This window comes from Equus przewalskii, chromosome 19 (genome assembly GCF_037783145.1).
Source record: "Equus przewalskii isolate Varuska chromosome 19, EquPr2, whole genome shotgun sequence".
Classification (NCBI taxonomy): Eukaryota; Metazoa; Chordata; class Mammalia; order Perissodactyla; family Equidae; genus Equus; species Equus przewalskii.
The window spans coordinates 28,935,145-28,956,160 of NC_091849.1; the positions used below are offsets into that span (position 1 = coordinate 28,935,145).

The 21,016-nt window shown below is 36.5% G+C and overlaps 2 protein-coding genes and 1 pseudogene across 2 annotated transcripts; 2 read left to right on the top strand and 1 right to left on the bottom strand.

Annotated features, from left to right (window-relative positions):
• Positions 1–1,156: 1,156 nt before the first annotated feature.
• LOC103567980 (olfactory receptor 2G3-like) lies at positions 1,157–2,077 on the bottom strand. The gene has a single exon (XM_008544734.1). The coding sequence runs from the start codon at positions 2,075–2,077 to the stop codon at positions 1,157–1,159; it is 921 nt and encodes a 306-aa protein (XP_008542956.1).
• A 12,942-nt stretch (positions 2,078–15,019) lies between these two features.
• LOC103567983 (olfactory receptor 10C1-like) lies at positions 15,020–15,982 on the top strand. The gene has a single exon (XM_070583902.1). The coding sequence runs from the start codon at positions 15,020–15,022 to the stop codon at positions 15,980–15,982; it is 963 nt and encodes a 320-aa protein (XP_070440003.1).
• Positions 15,983–19,213: 3,231 nt separating this feature from the next.
• LOC103567982 (putative olfactory receptor 2B8) lies at positions 19,214–20,165 on the top strand (annotated as a pseudogene).
• Positions 20,166–21,016: the final 851 nt, after the last annotated feature.

A 21,016-nucleotide genomic window follows, 5' to 3' on the forward strand; every position in this document is an offset into this window, starting at 1 on the left:
TAAGGCACTCCATAAGTATAAAATTTATTAAAGCCAAAATAGCTGTAGGAGAGTATGGTTTGTTAAGATCATCTTTGGTACATAAATTCCATTTTTGCAGACTCTGACAGTTATTAGGACTGCAACAGCTGTAGATTTAAAAGGCCAGAGTGTTGGGAGCAGGAAGAGAGTTCTGACATGTAGAGCTAGGAACACTCATACTGGTGCAAAATGCACTGAGAGGATTCCATTGAAAGGTAGAAAGACAAAAGACCAAAAACCTCTCAACTTTGCATCTCCTATGCCAGAAAATATAATTCTTAGAAACATTAGAATCCTTTAACAAATAAATATGCACACACACACGCTCACCAAATGAATTAGATTCAAATTCCCTGTCACTTTTCACCTGGCAGAGACTGGATTCATAAGAACTGTCACATGACAGAAATCACAATAATCTAAATGTAGAAATCAAAACTGGAAATCCACCACTGCTAGCACTGATGTGGAGGCAGTTGGTTCTGAGCAATCAAAATATCAATGAAAAGCTAACTTGACAAATAATCAGATGTAGAACATAAGAACCAAAAAAAGCTCAACCATGAGACTTACTGGAGCAGCCAAGAGAGGGTGAACTGCAGCCAAGGAGTCCAGTGCGGATGAGGTACACTTTCAGGTGACATGTTTCTGTTGGTCCAAAGGTGGGATCCAGATGAGTAATATCTCAGTGGACCTCCAGGGAGAAACTGCTAAAGGTTAACTCAGAGACGACAAGCTAGTTTGTGGCACGTTGTTTATTTATACAAGAGAGATAGATCCATAGATTGATTTCATTAAACACAGCAAAGTCAAGATTTATATAAGAGAAAGGGAAGAGAGGGAAAAAATTAACAACAGAGATTTTGGAAACTGTAAGTCGTGTTTGCACTTTATTGGGTAAACCAATCTGCTGACAGATAACAAAGATGTTTGTCTACACAGGCCATCCTTAAGTATGTTAAGTAGGGAGTTGAAAGAAAACAATTTCAGTTTCTTATGGATTCTCCAGAAAGTCTTGTGAGTTTGATTTTGCAGTGCAAATGTCAGGATGTCTTGAATAATGCCTCCTAGTATCTTTTATTTGGCACCTCCACCTTAGTTAAGCTTTACCTCGTTAGAATTTCTCACTCTGCTCTCATCTTCGTACCAGCCTCTTCAAAGCCCCCTTTACATCTTTGTTTCTCAGAGTGTAAATGAGAGGGTTGAGTGTGGGAGTTAGAACAGTATACAAAAGGGTTATGAACTTTCCTTCCCTATGGGCATAGGAGCTGTTGGGCTGGATGTAGACAGCTGTGATAGTGCCATAGAAGAGAGAAACTACCAACAGGTGGGACCCACAAGTGCCAAGGGCTTTTCGCCAGGCTTGAGCTGACCTGATCCTCATTACTGCTTGGACAATGTACCCATAGGAGATCAAGATGAGTGCCAGAGGGAGGAGGAGCAGTACCAAGGAAGCCATGAAGAGCTGGACCTCATTGGCATGAATGTCTACACAGGCCAATTTGATCATGGCAGGCACTTCACAGATGAAGTGGTAAATCCTACGGTTCCCACAACGGGGCAGCCAAAGGGTGATGGTGCCCTGAATTAGGGTGTTGCCCATTCCACTCAACCATGCCATTCCTGCAAGAGACTGGCAAAGTCGTGAGTGCATAACCGTGGCATAATGGAGTGGTCGGCAAACAGCAGCATAACGATCAAATGCCATGACAGCTAGGAGAACACATTCAGTGGATCCCAGTGCCAGCGAAACATAGAGTTGAATGGCACAACCTACGGGAGTAATTGTCTTGGCTGAGCCATGGAGGTTCCACAGCAGCTGGGGAACAATGCTGGTGGTAAAACAGAGATCAACAAAGGAGAGGTTGGTAAGAAAATAATACATGGGTGTGTGGAGCATGGGATCCAGACAGGAGACCAAGATGATTGCTGTGTTGCCTACCAGGGTCAGGAGGTAGGAGATTAACACTCCCACAAAAAGGATCTTCTCAAGCTGCGGCTGGTCAGAGAAGCCCACCAGTATGAAATCACCTGCCAAACTCTCATTAATCATCATAATCACCCTACTCATGCAAAGGAGAGACACACATATGAAAATAAAGATGTTAGATAGTGAGAAGCAATTAAAATCAGAAACACAGAGAAAGTAACCCTGAAGGTATGGAATGAGGGTGTGTGTCATGTGGCAGTGCAGAGGAGAGAGAGAGAGCTGTATGTCTCAAGGAGGAAAGTAAAAGTATGCAGAACATATAGAGAACTGTTAAAACATATGGTGACATAACATATACCATAGAAGAAGCAATTAATAATTAATTATTGCTCGGTTCTTCCAAATTGTTTCTTTTTTTTCTGGAAATCCACCTTCTTCTTCAACATCATCTTGCGAGATTATAAGTAAAAGAAATAAGGAAGATATTGTTCAATCAACAAACATCTTTTTAGGCTTCTATCAGTTGTCAATAGTAAAATTAACAAATGAGGATCACGTATATTTGTGAAAATAAAATATATGATTATTTCAATCCTCTAGTTGACACACATTTGTTAATATCATGCTAAAGATACAATGAAAAATACTCAGTCATCATGTTGTTTTAATTAGTTAATAGATACTATTTACATAATAAATAGTTTTCTTTCAACATTTCTCTTGTAATGTAAAAGTGGACAGACTTGCTGCGCCCACTCCCTTTATTATTTAGACAAGAAATTTCAAATTCCCAAGCAAAAATATCAGATCAGTTTTTAAAAATGTAATCCTGTGAAACATACTTCTCAGAAATCTTAAGGGGTTTTCTTAAGGTAACTACTACTAATTAGAGAGAGAAATATATATATGTACCTCCAAGCATTTCTTCTGATACAATTATCTTGTCTGCATATTTTTAAATCACCCCTCAACCCAGTTGCACTCATTCACTTTTCATTCACGTGTTCCTAGGAAAATAGAACCCATGAACATTCTACATTTTTAATTGCATATATTTGAATATGAATAGAGTCTCTTTAATTCTCTACCACTCTTGAGAAAAAAAAATGATTCAGAGAGTAAGGGGAAGAAGACACGTACATGCATACATAAACAAACACAACATAAGAATACATAAATGTATGTATTCAAAGTTATAATTACATCAGAAATAATTCTTACCTTCTGTAACTTAACAAACTGTATAACTGGAAATATTTTAAGAAAGTTAAAAGTGAGACGGGAATTCCCCAAAATGTAGAGAAACCATCCTTTTTTTGGGTTTCTATTTCATTTTCCCCTTCCTTAATATACATTCTTCAAAATTAAGGGACGTATACAAATATAGTCCATTTCAAATTGAATTCCTTCCTAAAACAGTAAGAGTCAATTTAGCATGGTTCAGAAATAAAACCCCTTCCTAGAATGTAGATGTGAAAGCTAGGTGAATTAATGGTTGGTGTAGTTTGAAAAGAATGACATGAGCAATTGAAGAAAGCAAGAATGTCTTCTCCATACAGATAATTTGTAGTATACCTAGACAGGTAAGAGAAAAGATGTGGTCGTCATTATTTCCTCACCTCTGAAAATTTTGTTCCTTCACTCTTCTGGTTAGTTTCCTAAGCCAAGAAAGTGATGTTTATGAATGAGCTTTCCAGAACCATGAGGTTCTGAACATGGATTTGTAAATCCAAGATCAAGTTTAGGGTGGAAGTGTTTATTTCTGGAGCCAAAACACACTGAAGTTTGTTACCATAGTAGGAATTGATATCAAGCCCAGAATCGGACCTTGGGGACCCTATATTCCTAATAAGGCAATTATTACCAAGCACAGTTGTGACCAACAGCCAACTTCCTAGTGAAAACACATGGAAATAATGACTTCTGATCACATATATTCAATCTTGAGGATGTATAGATTCTCAGTTCATGTGTTAAAATAAAATCTTGGAAAAGTGAAAATAAAGGTCCAACCCTCAGCATGGTACATCTATACAGGCATGGTTTCCAGGAATTACTACCATTATTTCCATATTTACATAATCACTATATAATCATTACATAATTATCAATACCTCATAAGCCAAATACACACGCATGTGTCACAAATCACAGTGTGTCAATAGGCTAGGTTTCCAAGTGTGGGTTCTGTTTTAGGAAGGCTACAACAAAAGATTTGGTAGTCGCATATTTACCTTGGTCAGTATTTCCCAAACTTTCAGTAAGCTTTTCTGGTCAAATAAGTTTGAGAGATTCAGCATAACATTTCTTAGAAATTCACAAAGTACATGGGTGTAGCAGAGGCTATACCTGCTTACTTTAGATTTCTTCCAGAACATCCCCAAGTCATTTGCCCACAAAGCATTTTATTGAGTAACACTTGATAACATCTTGTCTAAATAGGACAATAGAACAAGTTTGAGAGAACTTGTCATAGAAACACATATTTTAAAATAAAAAGGGGAATTAGATACTGACATCACTTATGAATCACTAGTTATAAACGTGAAAGAACATGGATTTTATGGAGAGTAGTCATGAAATTTCTGGAGTCCAAATCAAGGAGGACACAACAAACCTTTCTCTCACTTGTGACTTTGAGAGGATCCTAAAATTGGACCAAGTTCATTATGTCATACCTAAAAACAAACCAAAAGCAGATATTATATACAAAGATGGGAAAATGATGGATAAAAATGAAAAAGAGTGAAGAAAGCCTACATGAACTATGGAATATGGTTAAGAAAAAACATCCAAACATTATTGGAGTCCTAGAAAGAGAGGAGAAAGGAGTGAAAGGCAGAAAGATTATTTAAGGAAATATGCCTAAGAGCTTCCCATATCTGAGGAAAGATTTGAACATCCAAGTCCATGAAGCTCATAGCTTCCCTTCAAAATTTCATAACAAAAAGGTCTTCTCCAAGGCACATTATAATAAAACCTAGCTAATATCAAATACAAAGAGAGAATTTTAAAAGCAGAAAGAGAAAAGAGAATTCCTCACCTACAAGAGAACCCCCGTAAGGGTATCAGAAGATTTCTCAAAAGAAATCTTGCAGGCCAGGAGAGAGTGGGATGATATATTCCAAGAACTGTAAGAAAAAAAAAAAAATGCCTCCCAACCAAGAATACTTTAACTGGCAAAGCTGTGCTTTGAAATGAAGGAGAGATATTTTCCCAAATAAAAACTGAGTGAATTCATCACACTAGAGCTGCCTTCCACAAAATACTGAAAGGACTTCTTCAAGCTTAAATGAAAGGATACTAATTAATAACATTAAAACATATGAAAACGTATAACATGCTGGTAAAGTTAAGTATGTAGTTACATTCAGAATATTCTAATTCTGGAACATGGTGGTATGTCAAGCACTTAACTCGAGTAAAAAGGCTAACCTACAAAGTACTAAAAATAGCTACAGTTGCAATAATTTGTTAATGGATACACAATACAAAAAGTTGTAAATTGGGACATTAAAGAAATAAAGAGTAAAAGGAGAGTAAAAGGGTAGAATTTTGTATGCAGTTGAAGTTATCATCTTAAAATGAACCTTTATCAGGTTTTTGTTTTTTTTTTTTTTTGAGGAAGATCAGTCCTGAGCTAACTACTGCCAATCCTCCTCTTTTTGCTGAGGAAGACTGGCCCTGAGCTAACAGCTGTGCCCATCTTCCTCTACTTTATATGTGGGACGCCTACCACAACATGGCTTTTCCCAAGTGGTGCCATGTCCGCACCCAGGATCCGAACCACTGAACCCTGGGCCACTGAGAAGTGGAACGTGCGCACTTAACTGCTGTCCACCGGGTCAGCCCCTATAACGTGTTTTATAAAGCCTTATGGTAAACACAGAACAAAAACTAACAGTAGATACACTAAAGATAAAGAGGAAAAATTATAACACTATGGAAAATCATCAGTTCACAAAGGAAAACAGCAAGAGGGTAAGAGAGAAAAAAGGGAACTGCAAAGTAGCCAGAAAACAACAACTCAGGTGGCATTAGTAAGTCCTTGCCTACCATTAATTACCTTAGATGTAAATGCATTAAATTCCCCAATCAAAAGGCAGAGTGGCTGAATGGATAAAAACATGAGACCCAAGTATATGCTGCCTAGAAAGAATTCACTGCAGCTTTAAAGACAGACATAGACTGAAAGTGAAGGGATGGAAAAGACATTCCACACAAATGGAAACCAAGAGAGAGAAAGGGCAGTTATATTTATTTCAGACAAAATAGACTTGAAGTAAAAAACTGTAATGGGAGAAAAAGGTCCCTATACCATGATAAAGTGGTAAACGTTATATCATCTAAATATTATATTATCAGGGGGATATAGCAATTGTAAATATTTATGCATTTAATATTGGATCATCTAAATATATTAAGTAAATACTAACCGAGCAGAGAAATAACAATACAATAATTGTAGATAACTTCAATATCCAACTTTCCATAATGGATAGATCATCCAGACAGAAAATCAATAAGGAACCATTGGATTTAAACTATAAACCAAATGGAAATTTCTACTGTTTTCATGTAGGATTAATAAGGGAAGTTAACTTGGCTCTACAATGTTTCTGTAAAGTGAGGATATACAGACTATGAGAAACACCATGGGTCTAAACATGCATATGTTACATTAAATGGGTCAAACAAATTAGAGGTAAGATTGTACTGATTCTGACCAAAGTTGATCTCTACCCTAAGAGTGAGTAGTATCTGCTATGGCAAATTCTGCACAGAAAATAATAAAGATCTGCCTTAGTACATCAAATGGATCAATAAAAAGAAGATATTCCAAAGCATCCCATGCCAAAATCCTCATAATCTTCCATTTTTCAGACTTGTTTCCTATTTACCGCAAATATATTTAAAAACTAGAGATCATGGAGTAATTCCAAGCAGCTGAGCTTGAAACAGAAATAGCAGAGGCTGCCTGTACAAATCATAACAATGATTATGTCCACTGCTTTCCTAGAAAGAGACATGAAAGGGTCTTCATCTCATGTGCCCACTGGGGAGGATTCTGAAAGAATGCCCCTATTCAATAAAAGAGAGGGCTGGGAGTGGTTAACTAAGAATGCTATAAGTATAGGAGGAGAGAATGCTAGTGGGTGTGCCAGGGGTTCCTTCCTTTTCAGTGGCATATTCCAAAGAGAGTGTGGGGTTAGAGAGCTTCAGATTTTTCCACACTGCTTTGGCAGGAAAATAAACTTAGTGGAATGACAGAATTTCTAAGATGTTGAAACTTGGCTGTAGTGAATTAATGGACTTCCTTGCTTTTGGAAGTGACAGGCTGTGGCTGAGTACTTGCCCACAAATGCTTATCCAGAAAGGTTAGCATGGTCCCTTGGAGCTATAACTAGCAACATCACAAAATAAACAAATACTCGTTAATTAATAATTTTTTTATGAGTATTGCTCTTTTTCATTGAAAAGTATATTACTTAACGGTTAAAAAACCCTATTATGAGAAAGATTTAAATGCATTATCAAACAAATAAGTGTAAATGGACTCTACCACAACATAATACTCTTAATTGTACTTATCAATGAATGCATCAAAGTATTTTGGGGAAAAAAGACAATGATAGTACTTCTCTTAGCCAGATGTCTCTTAATTAGGCAACTTTGTGGAATGCTCCAACCGTAGGAGCATATTCAGCAACTCTGAAAATTTGCCTTTATTTTCTTCTCTCATCCTTTTGCTCTCAGTCCTCTGCCCTTCAAGTTAAATTTTCCATATTAACTTGCTACTGACCATTTCCTGAACATTCCTTCAGTACTAAGATAAATCATTTACTATTACATAAATTAATGTACTTGCTTTAGAAAGCCATAACCAACACACTTGTTCTTTGGTGCTGCCTGATGGGAAGAGGTAACTTCCTGTGTCAAAGAAAGAAAGTATGCTCAATCCTGATAGCTTTCCTCAACTTAATTGAACCACTCCCTGAATCTGTAAAGATTAGGTTTGGGGGCATATAATAAAAAGTTCCAAAATACCAATGACTTTTAAAAAATACAAGTTTATATCTCCCACACAACAAAGTCCATTTTCTCTGGAATACAGGCTCCTTCTATCCTTCTGTTACAACATCATTTAGCTTTGGCACTTGTCCTTGTTGTGCAAGCTGCAGACTAGGGCTTCAGTCGGCCATCACATTGAGTTCCAGGGAAGTTGGATGGATGGAGGATGGTGAAAACAGGCATTCTCCTTCCTTTTGAGGAAACATTCTGGATATCTGAACTTACTTCAGTTTACACCCTAGGACAGAATTAGCTGTAGAATACACCTAGCTGCAAGAGAAGCTGAGAAATACATCCTTTAAATGAGAGCATTTGCCACAATAAATATCTTCATTATTGTGCTATTAAGAAGGTGGAGAATGTTGAAGAAGATAACAGTCTTGTCCAGTACTTAAGAACCTAATAAAAATCTGCTTTGCTCCACATCTGATTCAGAGAATGATAACAGTAAGAACTATGTTTCATTCATATTCAAGCAATCAGGTCCTAATTCAGCAGTACTAAAACCAAAAAGTATAAACAGGATATATATATTATTGGGACAATAAGTTCTTTATGTCGAATTCCAAAGAGGACATTGTGCATATTTCATTTAAGGGGGGTATGATAAGATAAATTTTCTAACTGAATGACACCTTCCTCTTCCCTATTCTTTCTCCTTTGCCTTATGTCATGCCTGTGATAGGTATTCAGTATCTTACCCACATTTTCATATCATTTAAATAATAAGCCTTCAGTATCTTATAGCTTTTTGACTATCCTAATATATAATTTTGACTCTCCATTTTGCTGATTACTTTTTTTCTTTTTTGCTGAGGAAGATTCACCCTGAGCTAACATCTACAGCCAATCTTCCTCTTTTTGTATGCAAGCTGCCACCACAGCATGGCCACTGACAAAAGAATGGTGTAGGTCCATGCCTGGGAACCGAACCCAGACTGCTGAAGTGTAGCGCACTGTACTTAACCACCAAGCCCCTGGTACTGGCCCTATTGTGACTACTTTTTATAGCAACAAGAAGGTACCTTGCCAAACTCACATGTAGCTAGAAGATTATTATGATTTATTAGTTTGAATCTTTTATAATAATTAACTGCCTCAATATAGTATGACATCAAAGTTTCTTATATAGTTTTCATAATTATTTTTCATGACTTGTTTAATTCAAACAAAAAGTTAAAATCTGAATTACCATATTGTCTTGGATAACAGTTACCTATAATATAGGTTGTTACACTTAACTGTTGATTTATCTTTTACATTTACTTCTTTTGCCTTAAATGTTAACATTTACCAACAAATGGAGACAGACTGGTCCATGACAATTCTTGAGAGGCAGAATCAAACTGCTTCCTACACTCTCCAGTGGGAAGAAAATATGTCTCCTGGGGGAGGGAGGCAGGACAAAGATTTATAACAAGAAGATATGAAATATAGCATATTCATATTCCATTGTTTTTCAGAAAGGAAGAAGTCTCAAATATATTATCATGTAATCACTGCAGCCTTGCATGCTTCTGTTTCTGCTTGTGGGTGCGGGTGTGGAGTGGAGGGCATTTCCAGGAGGGACATGATGCTCTCTCATGAGACACATGATCTTCCTGAGATCAGATGCGATGCTGACTACAACAAAAGCTTCTCAGTGCGTGGTCTTAGAGGTGAGGATCGGGCAGATTTACACCCTCTGGATTTTGGGACACTATAACAAGAGTTTGCAGAGAATATCAAGGAGTGGCTCACCAGAAGCAACAACCATCTACGTTTCCCCTCAGATGTTAATGATCAAAGGTGTGTAATATAACTAATGTCTCAAGAAGAGACGGTTGTGGAAGATGGTAGATTAAAGTGTGAAAATGGATAGTCAATACCCAAAGCATTATTCAGTTCTGGACATTGTTTTAATTAGTTATTTTCTGCTTATCTGAAGAGAATGGCAATGTACTCAATTTGCCAGTATCCTTGTCATAAAATTGCTGTAAGTTGTTCTAAATTAATTATTTCACAGGAAATAGATATATCTCTATTTTGAGGGAGTGGAAATACCTAGATTATCCTGTACATATTAATCCAATTAACTCATAGAATAGTTTCTGAAGGGTTATATTAAGTCATCACCTTATTTTACTTATTATTATTACTACTTATATTACTACTACTTATTATTACTTATTATTACTCCTTGATGAAGCGATTGTGGGAAAATTGTGGGAAGGAATGGGCAATCATTTATATAATCTTTAACGATCAAGTTAATAAATAGTATCTATTATTAAAGCATTTTAGAAATGGATATTTCATAATAATGAAGGTTAGTATTTACTGAATGTTTCTTGCATGCAAGGAACTGTATTAAGTGTTTCAGACACAATATCTAATAATGTATAACATGCTTTCCTTTGGTTGATAGGAAATAAGGAAACATTTCTTTATCAAAACAGAGATCAATAAGGGACTGAGTCAGTCAGCCAACATTTCTAATTTGTGGGGCTGACCCAAAATAAATTACTTGTGCTGGATTATTTCCAAAGCAGACTATAGAGTGTGCTTGTCTTAGATCTTGGGGCTGAGAAAGGTGGCACATGAAGCCAAGCCTTTGAACTATTAAAATGATCTTATCTCCTTCATCTGTTTCTTTCATATGTCTAGCTATCACTGAAAGTCCATTTCCTGATTTAAACCTTGAGAATCTTACTAATGTTCAATGGTCACTTAATCTTTTATTACATTAAGTAGGAATCTATACATATAATTTATCATTGGGCATGAAACTCCTTTATCTATGGACTATATCACAGTCTATATTTGCTTGATTATTGATTCTTAATATAGGTTACTTTTTTATTTTATTTTTGTGTACGTGAGGAAGATTGGCCCTGAGCTAACATCTGTTGCCAATCTTCTTCTTTTTGCTTGAGGAAGATGGTCGCTGAGCTAACATGTGTGCCAGTTTTCCTCTATTTAATGTGGGAAGCCACCACAGCAGAACTTGACAAGCAGTGCTAGATCCATGCCTGGGATCTGAACCTGCAAACCCTGGGCAACCGAAGAGGAGTGTGTGAACTTAACTACTATACCACCGGGCCAGCCACTTAATATAGGTTATCTTTAGAAATTGAAAATAATAGAGAATATTCCATACAATGTCCTATGAGTTCATTAACATGAAGCTTTAAAGGGCAAGAGGTTTTGAAGCTGATAAATTGAGTTTTAATGGCTGTTTTTATTCATGGCTTGCTTCTACAATATTTGCATTTTTAACTCAAAATAACTCAGCAAGAAAGATAGAAAGGGCTTTGTCATCCTTACATTATACAAAAATGATGGATCAGAAACTTTAAGTCAAGAAAATGTACCAGATGAGAAACAGAAGCAATATCCATGCCAAATTGTTCTACCGCCTGTGATGCTCCTTTAAGCAGATGCCTGACACCTGCCTTGAGCATCTTCAGTCTCTTTCCAAAGGCAATGATTAAAATTAAATATTCTTGGTATGTACAAAAAGCTGATTTTCACTACATAGATCTCAGGGTCCCCAGACGAAGGCCAACCTGAAAAGAACAGAAAGTGCAAAAAGAAAAAAATCAAATTTTACCTAGTTCAGTATTATTCCAAGTGATAGGGAGAGAGAAGAGAATTTGACTATATATGTTTGTATTCTCACCTCCAGTGTGCCCTATGCATTTATTTTTATATGATTTAGTTTTTATTTCTAAGCAGAGTAGTCTTCTTTGCCAGTTTAAATATTTAGAAGCACTGATTCACCTTCACTACTTCTTATATTCTATTTTTTCAATTGTCTCTGAACTTTGTGAGGTTTCCAAATGTATTTCTCATGGGATGGCTGTTCTATTCATCCATTTGAGTCTAAAAGTATCAAATGATTAACAGCATGCGTGAGCCCTTGCGCAGTCAGCCCTCAGCCTGTGCCGTCCATCAGGAGGTTTCTGCCATTCCCAACAATCTCTGATTCCCATCCCTAAAACAGGCATCTTCATTTGCTGTCTACAGTTTAAATGGGATAAGAGTATTTATGACAGGAAATCATTGGGATGTCGCTACTTAAGAAAGAGTCAGACGCGCTCCTTTGCTGGTTGGGGTTTCCCCCTTGGTCCCTCCATCAGAGTCACTGAGAAAACTGCAGTTCCTCCCGAATACAAGAAGATGTCACGAGTAAGACACATATTTGTGTGTTCAACTGACAAATGGGATGACAACTTCTCCACAGCCAGAGTTTTTGGTGCAAATGCATACACTAATATTAAGAAGTCAGGATATTTAAAAAATATTTTGGGTTAAAAAAAAGACAGGTAAGCCATTGTCTCTGTTTTCTTTACCTCAGCCTTAACTGAATTTTGTTGCCACATAAGAAATATAGATATTAAAATTAATTAAAATACAAGGGAAATGTTTATAAATGTTTTATTATAAGTGTAAATGCTTTCTAAAAGAATACAAGGGAAATGTTTATAAATGTTTTATTATAAGAGTAAATGCTTTCTAAAAGAATACTTAATGTGCAAGCACATTTTCAATAGTAATATGCATTAGGGGTCTCTGTAATTGTACAGAGTTGCTATTTCACATTTAATGAGTTTTGAATCAGTTCACTTGTTTCCATACTTAACTTTTAGGAAATTTGCATAGTTCAGTGGATACCCAAATTAGTAGATTAAAATGATCCATAATACACAACTATTTTTTCCTAGGACGCAACATTCAGTTGGCATTTGTAGGTGTGTACGTATGTACGTATTTTTTACTTTTCCTCTCTTTATCATGGCAAATGAGTAGAAAAACAGGAAATGGAGATGAGGATAATGAACAGCAGGAATGATTAGAGATTCTGGTGTAAAATTTCAAAAAAGGGAGCATACAAGAAGATAAATCTATTGTGACAGAACATATGTATACAGGCATTGCTGTAGCTAATATTTATTGAGTGCTTAATCACTTTTCGGGAATTAAACCACTTAGTCCTCACGGCAACCCCTTTAAGAAGGTACTACTGTCACTCCTTTCATACTGGGAAAATTGAGGAAGAAGTAGTTTCAGTAAATGTTAATTTTCACCCAACTTTAGATGACTCTACTAGGTTTGAACTTGGATATAATATTTCCTAAATACTCAATTACTATGCTACTCAGTATGCATATGAATGTGTGTTTTTCCATCTGTGGGTATACAGATGCATATGTACATGCAGACATGTATATTTTTGTACATGTGTTTTTGTGAATGCATCTAATGTTTGTCTATTTATCCTAATTTGGAACCTCAACAAGCATACCCTTTTTAGATATATACTGGTATCAAATGCTAACGTGGAGTAAACAATGATGTGTTATAAACTAATATGGTATAAACATGATCTCAGGTTATGCTAATGAACAGATAGAGTCCAGAGCAATGGAAGTTAAACCTCCACATTCTTCTGCCCTTTTCATGACAAACTTTTAGAATTTTGGTTGACTACATTTGAAGAGAACAATCCAAACTGCAGGACATCCACAAAAAAACCAGGAATATTTTGTCAGGAATTAATAATTATTTGATTGAAAGAAAAATAACTCACATTTGAGATATTTGAGGGAGATTAGATTTATCAAATTAACTCAGAAAACAAAATACGCACCAATGGGCAGAATGTATAGGAAGCCAGAGTAAAGCTTAGCATTCAAACTTTTTTCATTACATGAGAATTTATTCATTGCTAATGATGGTGGATATAATGGTAAGCAAAAGTGAATAAAATTCTGCACTCTGTCTGTGTCTGAGGCTACACTCAGGAAGAAATTAACAACTAATTATCCTTAGAGTGGCGTAAGTGCCCTCACAGCTGTTGTAGAGTGGGGGAAACACACAGTGGAGGGGCATGTAACTGACTAGCACGGGGGTGAGGGAAGTTGGCATCGGGAAGGAGTTTGCAGAGAGAAGAGGAAGCTCTGCTGGGACTTGAACATAGAGAGGCAGATCAGTAGGTGACAATCAAGGAGGCAAATGTCAAACCCCCATAGGAAAATGAGCACAAAGAAAAGGAAATATCCGCAAGCAATTTATGTACTAAAAGATACAAGTAGTTTGATATGACTGTAACATGAGGTCCATTTGAGTAAAGGGTGAGAAAAAGTTTCTATCAATAGTCAGCAAACCGATCCAAAGGTTTTCACGAATTGTATTAAGAAATGTGAATTTTCATATGAGGCTATGGTTAATTTTCATTTAGTAAAGAACACTCTGATGGAAAAGGTATGGCAGATGAGAAATATTAAAGGTAAAGGAATTTGTTGCAATGACAAATTATCTGAGCAGTACAATCGAGTAAGATATGAATGACGATACAGTCTTCACATGGCTGCCTCTTCTTCACATTTACATCTCAGCTCATGCTTCTCATTGTCAAGAACTCTCTTTGAATGCTGAATATAATTGGTCAGTTTTAGGACATATTGTGGTTTTAATTCTCTGCATTGCAGCAATTATTTATTTATTGAATGATTATATAATTTCTGACTTCTTCCACCAAATAAATTCCATTCAGGAAGAATATTTTTTCATTGTTGAATCCCAGGCCCTACCACAGTAACTGCAAAATACTCTGTGCTCAATAAACACTTGTTGAATGAATGAGTGAAGAAAGCAAGTCAATGGCAACAAAATAGAAAGAAATGGATAGATATGAGAGAATCTTTATTTGGTAGTATTTGACAACTTATTGAAGGAAGGGACGAAGAGAGATTTCAGCAAAATTATCTTTTTCCATTTGATGCTTGGTGACTAGGTATATTTTGGACAAATCTACTGGAATAGTGCACATCGATAGGCATCTGTTTGAAAAGATTTAAGAACGAGTGTAATTTCTGAACTTTTTGAATTTTAGAATTGCAGGTAAGAAGTTTGTGTCTTTGACTTACTAGACCTCATTTTCAGTAATAAGAAGATTTCTATTTATATCTGAAAGAATCTTTCTGATGATTTTTCCTTTCTCCTTTTCAGGTAATGAACCTCAATTGCTCCTTGTGGCAGGACAATAGCATGTCTGTCAAACTCTTTGCATTTACCAAATTCTCTGAGGTCACTGAACAATGTTTCCTTTTATTTACCCTCGTCCTACTCATGTTCTTAACATCACTGACAGGCAATGCTCTCATAGCCCTTGCCATCTGGACCAACCCAGTCCTCCACACACCCATGTACTTCTTCCTGACCAACTTGTCTATCTTGGAGATTGGCTACACTTGCTCAATCATACCCAAAATGCTGCAGAGCCTCGTGAGTGAGGCCCGAGGAATCTCTTGGGAGGGTTGTGCTATGCAGATGTTTTTCTTTTCATTATTTGGTATCAGTGAGTGCTGTCTTTTGGCAGCCATGGCTTATGACCGCTATGTGGCCATATGCTCCCCACTTCACTATGCAGCACGAATGAGTCGTGAAGTGTGTGCTCAGTTGGCAATGGTTTCTTGGGGAGTGGGATGTGTGGTAAGCTTAGGGCAGACCAACAATATTTTCTCCTTGGACTTCTGTGGCCCTTGTGAAATAGACCACTTCTTCTGTGACCTCCCCCCTATCCTGGCACTCGCTTGTGGGGATACATCCCATAATGAAGCTGCAGTCTTTGTCGTGGCTGTCCTTTGCATTTCTAGCCCATTTTTACTAATTGTTGCCTCGTATGGCAGAATTGTAGCTGCTGTGCTGTTCATGCCCTCACCTGAAGGCCGCCAGAAAGCTCTTTCTACCTGTTCTTCCCACCTGGTTGTAGTTACACTGTTCTATGGCTCAGCTTCTGTCACCTACTTGAGGCCCAAGGCTACCCATTCACCAGGAATAGATAAACTCCTAGCCCTCTTCTATACAGTGGTCACATCCATGCTCAACCCCATCATCTATAGTTTAAGGAACAAGGAAGTCAAGGCAGCTCTACAGAGAACCATAGCTGGGAAAAAAGTTTTGACTCCTGAGTAGATACTAGAGATCCATGCAAATCTACTCTTTGGAAAAGATGCACACACAACTCAAGAGTAAAGCAAGAAAGAAACAAAAAGTGCACTTTCACCTGTCTTGTCATGTGATTCTTTAATAACCATGATTGCAAATTTTGGGGACATCTCTGTACTCAGAGCTAAAGTTCTGACTGCCAAATTCTGGAAGGAAGTTGTTTACAAAAGAGTTTTATAGGTGAGTCCAACACTAGACAGGTTTTCCAAAATATTTTAGTCTAGGCTTAGTGTATAAATTGCCAGATTATATCTCAGAAGCCTGGCAAATTCTGAATCTGTACTCTTAGGAATTTTCTAGCCCCTGAGGAGCCAATCCAACTTCTGCCCTGGTCACTGAGGGTAGTGTTCCCACATATGTCTGTCCCACATGAACCTTAATTCCCTACTAATTCTATGAAGTGCATTGTTTCCTTCCATAAAAAAAATATTTTAATACTTCAACATTAATTATTGGTTTGTAGTATATGGTTAAATTCATTTGAGTATGTGTACTGTTAAAAAATGTAAACATTCAAAAAAACAAACTCATGTTTCCTAGGTATTTGTTGCAGAATATTAAAAGAAATTTTTATTGAGAATCTCCATGGTGAAAATATTTTTAATAACAAAGAGAAATCATATTTAAATTTAAGAATGGAAGAAGAAAATTAACTAATAATATAAATAATTTTAAAGATTTTTATGTAATTAAAAAAATTTACGTATGTGCAGATGAAGCCTGACTCAATATTTTTGGAAATCATCCCAAAACTTGCTCTTAAAAGAAATGAACATGGTTACAACACAATCCAGTAGCCCCTATAGAGACATTGCCTTGGAATAGAACATCTACTTCTCAGGGAGGGGCTGTGTTAGCACTTGATCTATGAAGGATTAATAACTACTCCTACAACAGTTGCAATGTGAGAAAGAGTGGAGAACTGTGACTGCTACATGACTTAATATTATCCCCCAAACGCAGAGTTAATCTTCTCTTACTGGTCAAAGGGTAAAAACTTTCAGTTATAAGATAGTAAGTTCTGGAGATCTAATGTACAGCATGCGACTATAGTTAATTATACTGTATTGTTTACTTGAAATTCACTAAGAGAGTAGATCTTTACTGTTCTCATTACACACACACAAATGATAACTATGAATGTGTCTTTTAACTTGATTGTGGTAATCACTTCACAATGGATATGTATATCAAATCATCGTGTTTTACGCTTTAAATATATGTAATTTTATTTGTTAATTATACCTTAACGAAGCTGAAAAGAAAAAGAAAAGACTGGCATAATTCTACTCTCAGGAGATAGTAATGATGTTCACTAATGACCAAGATGTGTGTTTTGCCAGATATTACTATTTTACCAAAAACTGTTCAGTTCATTCATTTAAACATAATATATTGTGATTTTTATTTACATGTGCATAGTGTAATTAACAATGGAAATAACCTTAATGTGCAAAAATAACTTATTGGTTAAAAATTATGTTACAGGAACAGGCGAGAATTTTAGACAGGCACTAAAGATGATAATTTGTAAGTGTGTTTATTAATCTAGAAGAACTATTTATTAGGTATTAAAGCAATTTAAAAATAATTTGTATACTATGAACACTTTCCTTTAGTTTTATAAGTTTGAAAGGATGAAAATGAAATATTAACAGTATATTCTCTAGGCATTCATATTACCAGCAATTTTTTTATTATCTATTTCTAAGGTTCACGTATTTCATGTGTAATACAAATATTAAAGTATTTAATGGTAAACGTTTTTCTTAAGATAAATATAATACATAGTTTTCACAGAAAATTTATAGAACAGAAGTCTAATTATTAAAATTTAATTTACTTATGTTCTTTCAATCCAGAATAACCAATGAAAATACTTAATTTATTTTATTTTAGCCTTTTTATTTCTGCTAACCATATACACACAGTCACTTCTCCTGACAGATTATGTTATGAAAATATATACTGTTTAGAAAGCAGTTGAATATATGAAAAGCACCAAAAATGCATCTTTTAGAGTATCTTGTTTACTGTATTAAATAAGTACATTACCATTAATCAACTTTCCTTCAATATTTTCTCTATGAAATATTCCTGACTATTGATAATAGTTAGAAATCCCTTACTAACTTTGATCTTCAAACTCTGTCCCCTTTGGTTTCAAAGAGCCTTTGGAGTACATTTTCCTCAACGCTAGTTATAATTACACCAACAACAGTAATGATAAGTACCATTTACTGAATTCTGAATACATAAAAAGGACAGTGCTAGCTCATTAAATGTATTGTCTAATTTGACTTTCAAAACCATTGTACTATTATTGTCTTCATTGTACACATGCAGAAACCAAGGAACAGAAGCCTGGAGCAGCTCATCCCCACTAGTGAAATAGGGACCAGTATTCAGTCTAGGCAATCTGGTTTCCGAACCCAGGATGTGAGGCTCTATTCCATGATTTCTGAGAAGGCTTATTCCTTTAATTCTGATTCCCTGCATTTTTTGTCCTCAAGATAGACAAGACTGAAAAGGAGCAAATTGATCCAGAGAATGTCTCTATTAGGAATATGCATTGCTAGTTTTAGGCTTCTTTCTAACCAGTGAGATTTTTTTGGCTGAGTTTATTTTTCTTTTTGAAAGTCTCTCCTTTGGTTTTACTATCTTTACTTTTATAACCTCTATTTAGTTTTAATTTTTTTTTTTTTGAGGAAGATTAGCCCTGAGCTAACTGCTGCCAATCCTCCACTTTTTGCTGAGGAAGACTGACCCTGAGTTAACATCCATGCCCATCTTCCTCTACTTTATATGTGGGACGCCTACCACAGCATGGCTTGCCAAGCAGTGCCATGTCTGCACCCGGGATTTGAACCAGCGAACCCCGGGCTGCTGAAGCAGAACGTACACACCTAACCGCTCCGCCACTGGGCCGGCCCTCTCTACTTAGTTTATTAAACTATGAGTTTACCAAATGAAAATCATGGATTAATATATGGTTGTTAAAATCGAAATACTTAGTTGTTAATTCTCACTTTTCTTGCTAAGGTAATAAAAGGAAATATATTAATGATTTTGTTTCAGCATCCCATATCCAGTTCCTAGGTTGCACACAGGTACTTGAACCAGGATATGTTCTAAGCACAGGATAATCAGGCTCCCCAAATTCTGACTATGTTGTTTCCTACAAGTAGTGTCACAACAATGAGAAGATTCATTAACACCTTTCATCACCCCAATAGCTTTGTTCTGGTGGGCTTCTCTGAATGGCCCAGGCTAGAAACAGTTCTTTTTCTGGTCATCTCTGTTTTCTATATATTGACTCTCCTTGGGAATTCAGCCATCATTATCTTGTCGCGCCTTGATCCCAGACTCCATACCCCCATGTATTTCTTTCTGGCTAATCTCTCTTTTTTGGATCTCTGCTATACTAACTCCACTGTCCCCCAGATGTTGGTAAATGTACAGAGCCACCAACCACATAGGATGCATAGCTCAATCTTCCTTGGTTTAGGATCCACTGAATGTGTACTTCTCTCAGTCATGGGCTTTGATCGTTATGTAGCTACCTGCCAGCCTCTCCATTACACAGTTATCGTGCATTTTTGGCTATGCCAACAACTGGCAACAGTGGCTTGGGTAACAGGTTTCAGCAACTCCCGGTGCAAACGGGTTGACTTTCTTGTTACCTCATTGTGGTCAGTATCAGGTGGAGAATTTCTTCTGTGAGATAACTGCCATGCTTCAATTATCATGTGTTGACACATGGATCAATGAAGAGGAGATATATGTGGCCGTGCTGGCCATAACAGTTATCCAAGATGGATTAATTCTATTCTCTCACATCAACATTGTCAGAGCAGTAGCAAGGACCAAATCTTTTGAGGGTTGCAGGAAAGCCATCAACACATGTGGGTCTCATCTGCTGGTGGTCATTATGTTCTATGGCTCTGCCATTAGTGGTTATGCATATATGGCACCTAAGAGCAACTCAGCCAAACTGAAGGGCAAGCTTCTTGCACTCTTCTAGGGACTTATAACTCCAATGCTCAACCCTCTTATCTACACCTTGAGAAATAAGGATGTTAACAGAACAGTAAAAAAGCTACTGAGGTGAGAGCAGAGCAAGGATGGAACATGGCTTAGGAGAATGTAGTCCTCTTACAATTCAAATTCCAGACTCTCAGACTGCCTATGGCCAACTGCCATCATTCCTCTCACTCCCAAATAACAATGGTTGATTGTTACTATTATTACCTATGTACTTCATAGGATTTAAAGTATTGATTATTGTAGTAACGAAACATTATCTAAAAATAGATAATGAATATTCATAGATTTTAGTAAAATAATTGCATTGTTGTTACTGTTGTCTTTTCTAATGAAGTTTTAAAATTAATGACCAAATAGGATTTCTTGTCACACAGCACATTAAAATTGATGATTCAGGGGCCAGTCCCTGGCCAAGTGGTTAAGTTCTCGTACTCCGCTTCTGCGGCCCAGGGTTTCGCCGGGTTGGATCCTGGGCACAGACGTGGCACCACTGAGGCTTGAAATTGCTCAATTATGCTACAAAATTAGCAAAATGCACTTATAGATAATCAAAAGGAAACTTCATTTCTTCATTTCACATTTTTTTATGTTGTTAATATAGCTGTTGTAAATCTAATCTAATTTTAATCAATATTGGGAAAAGACACCCTCAGGGAGCCAAGTGCATGCTGTGGTCATCAACAATGTTCTGGAGAAAAAGAAGTTCACGTAGAGAAAGCTCTGAGCAGTACCTCTGCCTATTTGTTCACTTATCCCATCCTTCTAGCAGCCTCTTTTAGCATTTTTCTTTAATTCTGCTCATCATCCTATGGAAGTTTTTCTTTCTGGCTCATATATGGAAAGCATTTATGTCTCCTGGTAACAGCCTTTGATCTAAAAACATCTTGTTGTCCAATCAGTATATATTTTATTCTTGGTGCTCAATCATCTTTATCAGCAGTATCACAGCTGTTC